Source organism: Polyodon spathula, chromosome 16, assembly GCF_017654505.1.
Source record: "Polyodon spathula isolate WHYD16114869_AA chromosome 16, ASM1765450v1, whole genome shotgun sequence".
Taxonomy (NCBI): Eukaryota; Metazoa; Chordata; class Actinopteri; order Acipenseriformes; family Polyodontidae; genus Polyodon; species Polyodon spathula.
In genome coordinates, this window is record NC_054549.1 from 31,912,310 (window position 1) to 31,927,235 (window position 14,926).

At 36.1% G+C, this 14,926-nt stretch overlaps 2 protein-coding genes across 2 annotated transcripts; one reads left to right on the top strand and one right to left on the bottom strand.

Annotated features, from left to right (window-relative positions):
- Window positions 1–1,680: 1,680 nt before the first annotated feature.
- LOC121329390 (leiomodin-3-like) lies at window positions 1,681–6,617 on the top strand. The gene is made up of 3 exons (XM_041274976.1): window positions 1,681–2,303; window positions 3,442–4,851; window positions 5,911–6,617. The coding sequence occupies exons 1-3, from the start codon at window positions 2,013–2,015 to the stop codon at window positions 5,956–5,958; spliced, it is 1,749 nt and encodes a 582-aa protein (XP_041130910.1). The 5' UTR covers window positions 1,681–2,012; the 3' UTR covers window positions 5,959–6,617.
- Window positions 6,618–8,005: 1,388 nt separating this feature from the next.
- Window positions 8,006–14,029, bottom strand: LOC121328685 (PRA1 family protein 3-like). Its single transcript, XM_041273638.1, has 3 exons — window positions 13,789–14,029; window positions 10,740–10,957; window positions 8,006–9,854 (listed from the first exon to the last, which is right to left on the bottom strand). The coding sequence occupies exons 1-3, from the start codon at window positions 13,965–13,967 to the stop codon at window positions 9,679–9,681; spliced, it is 573 nt and encodes a 190-aa protein (XP_041129572.1). The 5' UTR covers window positions 13,968–14,029; the 3' UTR covers window positions 8,006–9,678.
- Window positions 14,030–14,926: the final 897 nt, after the last annotated feature.

The window sequence follows — 14,926 nt, forward strand, 5'->3', positions numbered from 1 at the left end:
TAGTCTGGCAGAGTCCTCAAATGATCTGCATATGATTTGTCTGTCACTCACATCCCCTAAAATAGAACACTTAACCTCAAAATGAAATATTTGCCAAACGTGCCTTTATAGGACGAGCCACGTCCCAGATTGTTTGAAATGCAGCTGCGTTTAATATAGGTAACTTAAACTGATTACACTTTAAATGTATATGTGCAGTTTCACAGACCTCGATCAGCACGAAGCTTGACCTACCAGACCAGTTCAATTTGTTCTTTGCGTTATTGCCATTGCTTTGGTAATTGTATATGCACAGCTATAACTTGCTCTACATGGGAGCAGCAAAAACAGAATGTTTAATAACGCATTTATTGCAGTAATAAATAATGAAACTATTGTTTCAATTGTGGTTAATTGTACATAACAATTAAAATCTGACACATAGTTAAATCCTTTAACTCCTTTAATAATTGTGAAAACAAACATATATATATATATATATATATATATATATATATATATATATATATATATATATAAAATATTTTTAATTTTTTAAAAAAGCAAAAACACTTTTGCACACTGATTGTTCATGTATTTATTAACATAGTATTCTTTTTAACAGTTTGTTGTTACTTACTAAAAATCAAACGGGATACCAAAGTGTATCAAAGCAAGTGTGGTAAATAACAGGTATGGCAAAGCTTAATACATGTATTGAATAGAAATGAGCGTTCATTTGTAGTGAACTTCTAAAGGTGCGGGTATCAGCCAAAGAAGATTCGGATGAAGGCTCAATACACACATAAGTGATATGCATGAGAAAATGTGAACAGCCAAGCATTCAAATACGAGTGTATTTAAGAATATTTCCGCTGCAGATTAGCTGGTGAGTTATGTAAATGGGGCATGATATCTCCATGTTCTGTTCATTTCCTTCTCCCCCTTAATACCCTGCTGGTTGTATGAATTGGACAAAGTTGCTAATATTTTGTATATTTAAACCACTCGTCATTGTATCAGTATCTTCAAGCTGGTTATCTATCTTGCAGTGTATCTCAAAAAAAAAAAGAAAACAAGTTGTTTATTTCAAGTTTTATAAAGGTAAGATGTTTTATTCCTTTTATAAAAACAGTTTTAGATGTGTAGCAAATCCTACTTAAACTCACTTATGGTGATATTATTACCTTTCATAATGCTAAACCGCATACTGAAGACAAATGACCTTCCAGTTAATACAATTGCATAAGCAGGCCTACATTGGATTCAGTAAAAAATAAGAATGTTTCAACTGACAGGTTAGCTTATGCAAATATACCCTATGATTATTCCAATAAAGGCATTTCGATGTTTCAGAGACACATCTCTTAAAAAAAAAACACAGTAGAAATCACCTTTGTTACTTTAGTAGTTTGTATACATATTTGTAAGCAACTGGGATCTGACAACGCTGTTTCTGAAGCTGATAGTACAGTACACGTAGCCAGCTGCTACGGGTTTCATAAACAAAGATTTTATTTGAATGATAGGAGGTTTATTTTTATAACGCGTTATAGAAGATAGCAATCTAATTACAATTTCAGTAAAAAAAAAAAAGTCAAGAGAGGCCCATAACAGAATGATCAGGCCCCCCCTTACACCTCAATATATAACCCCAAATGAGCCAGGAAGTACCCTGCATGATGCACTGTAGTGAGAGTTGGGTTCTAGTGCTCCCATCTGGTGCTGCCAATAATACCCCTCTGAAGCAGCTGCACAGAAATGTCAGGAAGGCCAACACAGCTGACACAAGTTTCTGAAAAAAGAGCACGTCAGTATCCCTTTTCTTTGCAACATAAATACCTTCCACATCATCACGCAAGGCTTAATTTAGAACAGACGTGGAGCATGGACACACAAGCCACTAGACTATAAGCTCTGGGACAACAAAATCCACAACTTAAACCTGTTGCAAAGAATCGATTGAAGGATCCAGTGTAGCTGTCTCTGCTCGCTTTGAAAGGGTACCTTATAACACGGCATCTGAAGGCAAAATGTCTGACCACAGTCAAAACTCTGACCAAGAGTCCTACAGCGAGGACATTGACGAAGATGAGATCCTCGCAAACCTGTCACCTGAAGAACTGAAGCAGCTTCAGAGTGAAATGGACGATCTTGCCCCGGATGAGGAGGTGCCAGTTGGAATGAGACAGAAAGACCAGACAGAGAAGCCTCCAACAGGGTCATTCGATCACAGGTCTCTGGTCAATTATATCTACTGGGAGAAGGAATCCAAGCGAATGCTGGAGGAAGAAAGACTTCCCACAGTTCTTTTACCAAGTGAGGTGAGCATCAGATCCTGAAGGAAAAGGTAAACCCGTTCATGAAGGTGTTCAGCAGGTATACACTAAAAACTGAGGATACCAATTGAAATAATCTTATTATTAATTATATTTACAGTACCATTGTTACAGCCATTGCCTCATATTCTGAACAAACACAAATGAAAGATGCATTATATACTATTCAATGGATGTTGTATTGTATGGATGTCCATGAAGAATATATAATACAGTAGTATATATTTTACTATATGCAGGCATATAGTATATATATATATATATATATATATATATATATATATATATATATATATATATATATATATATATATATTTTTTTTTTTTTTTACTTAGCTCCATTTAGTCACAGAAACTAGGTTAAGGTTGGGTTCTTCTAGTTTACATTCAAAAAGTAGCGTGTTCCAAAAATAGAGCACCTTTTGTTATTTCTTCTAACAACAGCCTGCACAGCAAGCTCAAAGGATCTCCCTTAGGGCAACTTCTCCCCCTGTTGGTGAGAATAAGTCTCCAGCTGGCGTGAGAAGATTTATTACCTGGAATGTTTTATATAAAAGATTTATAAAGAAAAACTCATTGAGCACAGTGTCCTTATTCCAGTGAAGCCAAGTTTTGTATAATAATAAAAAAAAAAAAAAACATGAAATTACTAGCATTTTTTTTAAAAAAAACTAGTGAAGGGGAATATGCATCTGTTTTTCCAGCTAGGAATGTAGTACAATCAATATTACTTAAGACAATGTTGAATGAGGCTATGCAAGCAGGTCTACAGTGTACCTGTATAATCCCCATATACCTGACATTATGGCAATACTTGGTATTTTCCTGACAAGTATAAACAAATAAATACAGAACCAGGTATAATCAATATTCTTAACCTTATTTTTTGAAGGAAAAGGAAGAATAAAAATGTATCTAAAAACTTGCAGGAAGGTAGCAGCAGGTAGGCACAAGTATGGTTCTGATTTAGTCCCTGCTAATTTTTAATTTATTTTAGAAAAATATGGAGACCAACTTTCTGCTATCCAGAAAGGTCCCATCTATTCTACATCTACATTTATATTAAAGGGGCTTAAATGCTACCAGAAATGTCATTTTTAAAATTGTTATGTGCTCCTGACAGCGAGATACAAAAAAAGACAAAGATGAAGATCTGAAAGAAATAGAAGAAGTTGAAGAAGTAGAAGGAGAGGAAGAAGTAGAAGAAAAGGAAGACGAGAAAGAAAGGGAAATTCAAGATGTCCAAGACTTGCCAAAATGTCCTGAAGAAACAGGAGAAATTTCTCTCAGCATTTCTGATAGAAACCAAGAGGAAGATACAAAGACAGAGGATGAAGCTACCAAAGAATCACAACCAGAGAATGAAAAGCAAAGGCAAAAATCAGAGGAGAAAAGCAAGGCAGAGACATCTTACAGAGAACAAGGCATAGACGACTGCAACACAGTGGCCCTTGTCAGAGACATACGAGTACAGGAAACCAATACTGCAGAAACAAATGAGCTTGTAGAAAACCAGGAAAAAGAAGAGAAGAAAATATCCAAACTCCAAAAACCAAAGAAACTTGCTTTAGGTGAGAGTTTAATCAAGTTAACAACAAGGCCTTCAGGAAACGAAACCAATTTAGATACAACCTTGAACAAGATTAAACAGAACAATCCTGAAATCAAAGAAGTTAATTTGAACAACATTGAAAACATTCCTAAGGAAATGTTGATAGATTATGTGAATGCCTTGAAAAAGAACAAGCATGTGACAAAATTCAGCATTGCCAACACTGGAGCAGATGAAAATGTGGCGTACGCCTTGGCCAACATGCTCCGTGAAAATAGAAGCATCACCACTCTAAATATTGAGTCAAACTTCATCACAGGTAAGGGAATCATAGCTATCATGAGGTGTCTGCAGTTCAACGAGACGCTCACTGAATTGAGGTTCCACAATCAAAGACACATGCTGGGTCACCATGCTGAAATGGAGGTCTCCAGGCTCCTAAAGGCAAACAACACTTTGTTGAAGATGGGATATCATTTTGAGCTTCCTGGTCCAAGGATGGTGGTCACTAACTTACTGACCAGGAACCTTGACAAGCAGCGACAAAAAAGAATGGAAGAACAAAAGCAGCAACAAGCCAAAGACCAGGAGCAGATGATGGCTAGGTTTAAAAACAGTCTAAATCTTCCTCCAGGTCTGTGGGAGATGTTGGGTGACTACCTGCCTGCAATGCCGAATACGCAGCCTTACCCACCGCAAGCACCAAGTCCTCCTCTCCAGCTCAAGAAAAAACCTGTTCAGTTCCCTCCGATACAGGAGAATGAGCAGCCAAATCTGTTGAAGGATATTAAACTCAAGAAGGCACCAAAGAACAGGGCTGCAGAGAGTACATTAGAACAGAAAGAGAAAGCCAATCTCAAAGACGTGATTAAAACTCTAAAGCCAGTTCCCAGAAGGAGACAGGCACCCAAGGTTGAGATGACGCCCAGGGATGTTCTACTTAATGAAATTCGCACAAGCAATGTTGCTTATCTCAAAGCAGTGAGTATTACCAACAATGCACAAATTACCACAGAAATGAATGACTTATAATCAGCCACACCATAGCACCAAGGTTTCTATGCATGAAAGGTGACACAACAAAATTCTGCTCTCTGTATCTTCTATATGGCTATTCAAAACCATTTACCCGCATTTGTAGAAACCTTCTATCTCAGTACATTAATGTAGTTCATGGTAACTGAATTTATTGGCTGAGCTATTAAAGGCTTTTTCATGGAAACCTAAATGTGTGCGTAGACATTTGTTACAGGATGTTATCAAAATTTATTGTTAATGATTCGGACAAATGCAAAGTAATTTGCCTTAAAAAAAAAAAAAGAAAAACCTCTTTGTTGCATATCGTCCTACATATGTTGAACTGCTATCCTGTTAACTTCATACCCCTAGTGCATGGTGCATGCATGCAAAGAGTAGGTAACTCAATGTATCCAACAAAGAGTTAGCAATCTTCAGTGTTGTATAACAGCATGTTTAATGCACCTGTTTATTGTGTAGTTATCACACAGTATTGTATCTGCTGATGGTAATCTCAAACATACTGTTTCTAATTTAACATGTTTTGCATAGCTGTTGCTATTTTAGTTCCCGTTACATTTGTAAAATACATGTCCTCAACCCTGTCTTAAGTATGAGGTAATTATCAAGCATCTGTGATAGTGAAGAACTAAAGAGATTCTCCGACCTGGTAATGCTTTTAACACTTCTGGTAAGTGCATGTATTTGGATGCAGTAAATATTTGTACAAGGCACAGTAGTCAGTGTTTACCATTTAACAATATTTGTAACCCATAAAATCACAGCATTACATTTTTAGTTGGTTTGGTGAAGACTTTACAATTATGGCTTTACGGTCAAACAAATGTAGCATGCTGTTTTAAATGCCCATATAACTATCAAATATATCAATATTAATACAATAACACTGTACTTGTGTTGCATGGCTCTATGTGTATATTCTGTTGATATTGAATGAGTACCCTGTACTGCTTCCTGCATTTATGCATTGATAGTCAACTCATATATTTATTTCTTCCATAGGTTCCACTACCTAAATGCCTGGAGTCAAGAGAAACCAGTCTTTTTTGAAGAAACAACAAAACATTGTTAGAATACACATGGCATTCAAATGACATTTCAATTTAAAACCTGCCTTTTCATTAGGATTGCACTATTCCGTTTTCCTAATAAATATAGACAAATAAGTGAAAACTACTGGTAAATGAAAAGTAGAGAATATAAAACAATTTAATGGCTGTGTGCCCTGCTATGACTACAGTTCTGAAATATGTATAATTTAGACAAGCTGCCAGCGGTTTCAAACCTACATAAAAGGTATTTGTAAATGGAAAATGGGTGTGCCAATTTTATTGTGATAAACTATACAAAATTGTTGATGTAAAATAGGGTTTTTTCCTTTAGATGGTCATTTATTTTTCAGTGAATGAGACTTTATAAACTGTACAGTACCTAGCTTTGGAAGGTCATGCTAAGTAAAATATATGGAAAAGTAATGCAAAGTATGTTTAAGAAGTGTTTGAAGAAGCTGCACAAGGTTGGACCTGGTTAGTATTTGGTGGCTTTCAAGGAAATGCAGGTACTGCTAGAAAAGGTGACAGTTAGCCCACAGAGGCCAGTCTGAGCTGTTGCACCAGCATGGTCTTAATGAGGAGGGCAGCTGGATATGTCAGGTTTTATCTGGTGCATTAGGATCTATTACTGTCTTCTTCAAATAAAATATAATTAGGGATTTAACTTTTCTGTGTGTATCTTTGATGAGTTCCCAAAAGAGTGACTATATCACACCTTATAGAGGACCGCATTGATAAAATATAACTAAATGAACAATGTTGTGTTGTGCATTAAAATCTCAGAAAAGTGCACAGCCCCATTGCAGCATGCTGGTATGTTGTCAACGTGTGGATTGTTTCCTTCATTAAAACATATTTGATATGGCAGCTGTATTTTTTAAAATCTTAAAGCTGTATTTTAATCAAACTAACTAAACAGAACCTACAGCAGTGGTCCTCAAAATGGTGCCCACATGCAAATTCGTGCCTGCGAAGCTAGGCCGTCGTGCCTGCAGCAGCTGTTCTTAAATTATGGGTCGTGAACACATTTCTGGCGGATCGTAAAGTGGAAAAATAAAGAAAGCTTTAAAAACGTTTTCCAATAAAAGCGCCACAGCAGTCTGTTGAGAGTGCTGCTCGGTTATCCTGTCCTGTACTCAACATTATTATTTTTTACTTATTTTTTTTCCTGAAGGGCTTCTACGATACGATCAACCAACTGAATATCTACATTGTCTCTACGGTAGCCCAGTCATAAGTTAGCGGGGTGGGACATAAACTGTGTCTGTTTCAGTTACAAGTACTGACAGTAAGTTTAACCAATAGGAGAGTCAAATATCTGCCAAATTTTAAGCAGCTATCCAATCGTGAGCAAGCAGAGGCCATTCACGATATTCTGCATGAAAATTGAAGGCGAGTGAGTAGCTAAAGCGAACGTGAAAGATGTCCAATCATTCGTGAGCAGAGGCAAGGTGTTAAAATGCCGGGTAAGCACTGAATTTCTGTTATTGAGAAAAATAATACATTTCAGTATGTAGAATTTAATTTTCTATCTCTATATTTACTTTATTTCACTAGACAAGAGAAACCCCGCAGTATATTTAGTTACAAATCCACTTTCTCTGAATAATTGTACTAGAGATGAGCGATCTTTAAAACAGAGTAGCGTTGACAAATTTGTCAAATTGAAACAACGCGAGACACTGTCTATCCTCTTTTATTTTAGTTTATTCAAGGTTATCTGTGTAAACATGCTATTTAAAAATATTTGCATTGTGTATTTTATGTAAATTATTTAAAGAATAGGCAGAGCACTTTCATTTACTGCCTGAGACGTCGCTTTATCAGAGTGAGCCAAGAATAACTCTGCTAAAACACACACACACACACACACACACACACACAGTGTATGTCACGAGAAGGCAGTGTTTAAGAACTTATGCAATAGTCAACAGCCAAGTAAGATCAATTTATCCCCGTGCCCAAATTACTTTGAAGACCACTGACCTAGAGTAACTGTTAATAATCAACATGCAATGGCTCGTACAAAGAAAAACAAAGCAATCCAATATTCTTTCTTTTATTTAACTTTTCCAATGCATTGCACTTGCATAAGACAAACCTATATAAGTTAGGTACATTGCATATAAACAAAATAGTTTTTTGTACTAGAATAAATTGGATTAGCAACTAGAACTCAGTTTAGTGAATACATTTCCATATTATTAAACAAACAAACAAAAAAAACCTCTCACATCCCCATCGCAGCTCAAATTACAGCTAAATAGTTTGCAAACCAGCACTGTTGGTGCACTGGTTCTGTTAACCATTTCTGAATCTTATCCATGTCAGTCAGGAGGCTGCTCATGTCAATAACAGTAAAGTCACCTCTCATACTGTAGGAAGGTTAGAATACTGCCTGTAATTATGGGACCAAACAAAGCGGATAGCCAAAACATGCGGCCACTATATTATTATTGATGTTTTATGATAAGAGTTTCTGGTCATGGAAGCAACTTTGTATTTGTATTGTGATCAAAAAATTAGAGTTGTTGTTGTCTATCTTTGCTGCAAACAAGGCACATACTGATCGGGACTCAATTAAATAAAAAATGTCGGAATGCAAATATTGCACAAACAGTTCAGCACACATGCATTTAAACAAACAAACAAACAAACAAAAAAAAAAACACATGATAATTATTATAATGCATACAGAATATTTTTCTTACTCTTAATTTTTTTAAATGTTTTAAATTACATTATTCTGGATGGCAGAAATATTTAAAAAGGTATATTGTATGCAATGTTAATAATTTACTTACTCTGAAAATAGGGAGTGAAAAGCTTGCAATTAATTCTTTAAGTACAACGTCAGACTATTTTAAGGTTTTTATTAAGCTGTTTCCAGAAACAAAATCCACTGCAAAAATGATATACCATATTGCACAGCAATCTACTAGAAAAGCCATCTTGATAATAACCTGGAATATTGTTTGCTGTGCCAGTCAGAACCATCTTACAAAGTAGAACCCTACACAACTGCTGCCAACACAATGGTTCAGGCTTTATCCACGAGTCTATATTGAAAACGTATATAATTGTAAGAGTACCTAACAGATTGCTAGAAGAAATACAGGGATAAACTGGCAGAACTGCGATCAAATGTGCTTTTACTATTCTACTATTTTTAATACATAGAGGGTCAACACAAACATGTCATTCCTATGCCCTTAACAATTAATATGACATGGTTGTGCTGAAATTTACATACTGGAATTCCAGACAAATTCATATTACTTTTGAGTCTAAACCCTGTTTCTAATATCTCGACATGCAATTGTATAGTTTCTGTAGTTTACATTAATGTTACCTTCATATTTTGTCCCTTTGTTGGTATGCAATAATTTACAGCAATATAAATGCAACCACACTGTTATATTTCCAATATACTCTTAGAAATATTGTTATAGTATTCAAGGCAGTCTGCTTATAGTTTAATTACCAACAGAAATATAGCATTTGACAAAAGACAAGGTAAACTACAGCAAACACAAGAGGGAGTAATGGCCACTGTGTACAACAAAGCAATGGGATTCAAATGTGGCCTTCAAAACCAATATTCTTCAAGATCTGTCAGAAAAGCAATTTTGTTTTTACAATGTTCCATTAATACAAAATGAAATAGTTAGGGCACCACAGGGAAGAATTATGTTGCTTATACTGGCCAGGTTTTCAATTACTCTTTGACTTTGCTAGCAATGAAATCTGCAATTTTGTTAATGCTTTCTTCTTGCTGCCCAAGAGCCTCGAGAATGACCCCCATAGGTGATTTCTTCAGCCCTACTCCTTCCATATTGTTCTCCACTTTATTCTTCAGGTTCCGAAGTCTCAGTGAGGCATGGATAAATATCACTAAAAACACAGATGAAAAAAAAACAAAACAGGCAATTTACATTACACACAAACACCCAGTAAAACATTCTGAACAACTGCGCCATGCCCCATACAAACACAGTATTACACAACAGGGCTGGACTGTTTCACGGCTTGTTGAAGGACTATTTTCTTTTTTGAAAATCAGACTTAACACGAGTAGCAAACTAACACTGAAAACCAGGCACGAACATGTTAACTAACTTATCTATTTTTATACAGTAACGGGCGGGGGTTTGGAACAGACACTTTACAGTTAATTATGGGATATAAAAAGGCAAACAAACAAAATGTGCTATTAAAGTAACAATATTAAATGAAACCCTGTTAAGAATACTTCTAGTAAATATACAGTGGATAACACGTGTGCTTTCATGCTGTTGATACGCCAATTCAATCTGCTGCCTCTGTCATTTTCAGAGTATTTGTGATGTCCGGCTCCATAGCAACTCGTAAACATAAGCTGATAATTAGGTTGGATAACCCCTTAGGGTTACAGGACTTGTTGTTCCAGTATACCACTACTTGACTGATCCAACACCCACATTCCATTCTACCAAAGCCTGGGTTTTTAATGAGGTTACATTATACTGCAAGAGGGAACAGGCCAAGATGATTATAGAGGCAATGTTAAAAGCTGTACAAACTACATTCAAGATTGTATAACTAAATTCAATACAAAAAAGGCAACTTAAGGATGCTGCAAAACTTTTAAACTGCCACACTGTTGTTGAACACAATGACTTAATGAAGTTAGTCAATTAAATCATTATTATTTTCTCAGACTAATGCATGTGCAACTACAATAACCAACACATTTCTACAGTTTTTACGCACAAACAAAACACAAAAAGACAAACTTACAGAGCATTGGAAACGTGATACCAAATATGAACACCATCACGCCCCCGAATAATGAGATGAGGAAGTAACTTGCTCCCATAACAGCAATCACAAACACCATGGGGTTTTGTTTCTTAAAGTTCTTGATCACAGCCTTGTTTTCCCCAGCCCAGACAGAGCCCATAAACACCAGGGTCACCACGGCTCCTCCGAGGATCATTGCCTGGGGGTTTAAAAACCTGCAACGCAAACACAAGCACAAGAACATGCGTAGACATTGGCAGCAACATGGATTAGGAGGGCACTGTAACCCCTTTATATCTGCAGCTCTTTTTAAAAAAGCATTTTAAAAAGACACATTGTAAAGCTGTACATTTTAATGATGAAAGACAAACAGTACAACATTACACTGCTACTGCTGTCCACCACTTCTTTAAAGTAAATTGGTTTGTACTTCTCTACAACTGTGGACAGCAAGTGGCCCAGTATTAGTGTGTACTGAAGTTCAAAGTTAGCGCTGCATTCCTTTTGTCAGTGAGAAATTATTTCAAAACAGTTAATTTGCTGTAGCAAAATGTATGGCAATTAGGTTCCCTACTATAGCAATGAGTTTTAGATACAGCACTTAATGTAGCTCTTATTTGTTAGATAAACTAGGCCACCTCTTAATTTGCACATCTTTCTCTGGTTTGCTCCAGGTTTTTTTTTTTTTTTTTTTTTTTTTTGCCACTGAGAAACAAATTGAATATGTGGCGCAGTGTTTAGAACACTACTTTTGCCTCTGAGAACTGGGTTTTATTCCAAACTAGGACACTGTGTACAAATACAGAATATTTTCGTGGCTCAGTAGTTCAGTTAAACCATACATGCCAACAGTTCCTATATGGTCGTGACAGTCCCGTTTCCTAGCAAATGTCCCGTGTTCCGATGCATAGGAAGAAAGTCCCCATATTTACCCATAGAAAAAAAAAATTCTGCACAGCAGAGTTAGTGAAAACCATGCGCTGTGCTCTTCGTGCGGCTGACACATCTGCTGATCACTAACTTATACAAAAGTAAGCACGCTTCATTGTGCCATGATGGCTGTGTCGTGCTGAGTTGGGGGGGATTAAACAGTATTTGCAGTGCTTTGAAATTCTCTCTGAAATGCTGTGCAAGTTCTAATCCATTCCAAAAGACACACACATTTTGAAAACAGAAATGCATTACCCAGTTGTGTTTCCGTGACTATAATCACCAGTTGGCCTATACAGTACAAATGCAGTTTTTTGTTTCAAGATAAAACTACCGTTCAGTTTTGCAAAACACTCCCCACTGCTGCACCTGTTGCTCCGAGACAAATTCATATTTCTGTCCTTAGCAGCCGACATAACTGGAAACTAAACAGAAACTCTGTAACAAGTTAAAGGAACATGTGTCATCAGGCTGCAGCAGCCAAAAATCTATATTTAGATCAACTGACTCCAAGTTTCCAGCCTGGAAAAATTAACAATAACCCTGCAGGGGAAAAATATACAGTCTGAAGACCACAGACAAATTATATTCCATATGCATCTTACTCCCTTAATTTGTAATCACTGTAGTCCAAAAGCACACACTTAGGAAACTTTTGTACTTTTTCATTATTAGTATACTGGATCTTGTTTTGTTCATAAAATGGTTGTGCATAAAAATTCTGATGGTCGCGAGAAGCAACATAATGTATTAGTAATACAACTCCACTGCAGTATCCTGCAAGGCATATCTCTCTTCCTTACCCTGCACTGGAGCCAAGGCATTTTCCGGGACACTATAGCCTCAACTTCTTTACCATCTCACTAGAAACAAATCTAGAATTTAATGTTTAACTTCCTTGACTAAATTAATCCTGTATTTTTTTATTGTATATAATAATTGCGTTTGTTTCCTTTCTTGTTATACCGAACTATGTCTTGCAGCGTATAGTTTTACATTATATTACAATGTCTTAAATTTACTATCCATGTGACAAAGCTGACCAGTCCCTGAGCATTCTATATTACCTCATCCTTTCTGCCTTTTTAACAACAGCAGTGTAGTTCTGAACATCAGCCTGAAGGGGCAAACAGCATTTACTGTATACATTTGTTAAAGACACACGGTTGTGCATGCAAATACTGTGGAACAGGATTTAGCTCACTGGTGAATGCGAGGGACGGATATGCATTTCCTCTTGATAAAAGCATTTACATTCCCCTGTACATATACAAATCCACAGCCTTCCTCATCTAACCAACTGAAAAATGACACATGTGAAATGCCCTCCCATGTTCTACAGATATAATGATTGAAAATAGTACCAATAAACATTCTGCAATACATGGGGTTGATAAAAATCCTGTATTTTGAAAAAAATATTTTTAAAAAGTATTGAGAGATTTACAAACATTTTGGATTGATGCTCTTAATCCTATAATAATCTCACCATGGGGTGTGAAACCTGGCATACTGTAGCAGATGTGCCTTAACGCTGACCTAGAAAATACTGCACGAATACTGTATACGTAATAAACATAGTGCGGGTTTACCCTAAAACTTGAATCAATCCACTGCAATCCGGATTCCAATGAGTGAGTTCTGGTTGTAAGATTTGGGTGTGTGGTGGTGGTCAATGATCACACGATAATAAATGTTTACAAGAATTATGCCTAAACTGTCTAATCTATAATAGACAAGTGGGCCTAGTAATTCCACACAGCACATAGCTTTACTTGTCGTACTGCAAGTACGTTTGTGATTGTTAGTGTTACGAAGTAGGTCTATTTGATAGTGACTGCTACGGTTTAAGATGCTCAAAATACACGCAGAAATCATGCATGCAACGTATCTGTCTGACTTTTTTATTTAATGTTTTTAACAACCATATTAATAATAACAATTAGACACGCATTTAGAAAGCGTTTTGCATTTTTGCTACAATCGTGCAAAAGTATCCTTAGCTCATCATTGTGTGTATACTGTCAAACTGGCAAACAAACAATGAGACCTAACATTCAAAATTTCCACGGAGACAATAAGTAGACTGTCAGCGTCAAGCTGTAAAGCTACTTACCCCACGATCAGAAAAACAACGATAGCCAGTGCCAAGTAATTGGTTTGATAGTAAAGTAAGTTGCTCACGACTCTGTTGTTCCATTTTGTTAAATCACCAAAGTCTGGTTTTGCAAATCGATCGGTCCCTGGGTAAAAATCGTCCCAGGGTCTGAGTGGTGCAATTTTAATTCCAGCCATAACTGCAGAACTGCGCGGGTGTACAGGAAAAGATCAGCTGATCCCACGACGTCAGATTAAGAAAGAAGCGAAGCATTAACACACGATGCACCCGGGCTGATTTCGTGTTTCTCGCGATAAAAGTCGTGAGCACATGTTGAATGTGGGCCAACAAATAGCCGTTTTAAATAAATGCCTCCACGTTTAAAAATAACACTGCAATGTCATGCAGGCTTCACTTATTGAATTTCAGAATATCATTTACTTTATTTAAATGGAAACTAAAATGGGTTCTGAAAATGCAGATTACGACAGTGATACAGGATTCAATTGGATAGGTTACAAATGTAATAGTAAGCTCATGCATTATGAAAAGTGGTTGATTACATTTTTCCCTCAATATTAAACTACATTGGAAGAACACGAAACACGTATCAAAGTTCAACAAAATGTTGAACTGTAACTGGACAGCAGTCTGTGTTGACAGTTCAGTCATTTTGCAATAAGAACAGCTGGGCAGGTGCACTAATCTGTATCTGCTCTATTGATCAGGGCACCTGGTTTACTCCTAAACCAGCAACATGGGTACCCATGTTTATATATATATATAATATTATATTTCTATATATATATATATATATATATATATATGATAACACACACCACACACACAACACACAATTATATGCTATATATATATTATTATATCTCATATCGTATATATATATATATATATATATATATATACACACACACAAATATATATATATATATATATATATATATATATATATATATATATATATACATACACACACACACACACACACACACACACACACACACATACATCTGGAGTGACTTTTTATGCGCTATTTTCACCTTTTATTAAAACGCAATTCGTTTGGTTCTGGGAAGTACTTAAGTGAATCTTGATCATTTTCAAATGGGAAGGTACTTATTATTATACTTTTAATGAA

Bases quoted from the DNA above. Each gene is read 5' to 3' on its own strand.
- LOC121328685 (XM_041273638.1), bottom strand. From the start codon at position 13,967: ATGGCTGGAATTAAAATTGCACCACTCAGACCCTGGGACGATTTTTAC. The intron at 10,958-13,788 runs GTAAGTAGCTTT...TTTGCGTTGCAG, and splicing joins GTTGTTTTTCTGATCGTGGG to GTTTTTAAACCCCCAGGCAA. The intron at 9,855-10,739 runs GTAAGTTTGTCT...CTGTGTTTTTAG, and splicing joins TATCACGTTTCCAATGCTCT to TGATATTTATCCATGCCTCA.
- LOC121329390 (XM_041274976.1), top strand. From the start codon at position 2,013: ATGTCTGACCACAGTCAAAACTCTGACCAAGAGTCCTACAGCGAGGAC. The intron at 2,304-3,441 runs GTGAGCATCAGA...TGCTCCTGACAG, and splicing joins CAGTTCTTTTACCAAGTGAG to CGAGATACAAAAAAAGACAA. The intron at 4,852-5,910 runs GTGAGTATTACC...TTTCTTCCATAG, and splicing joins ATGTTGCTTATCTCAAAGCA to GTTCCACTACCTAAATGCCT.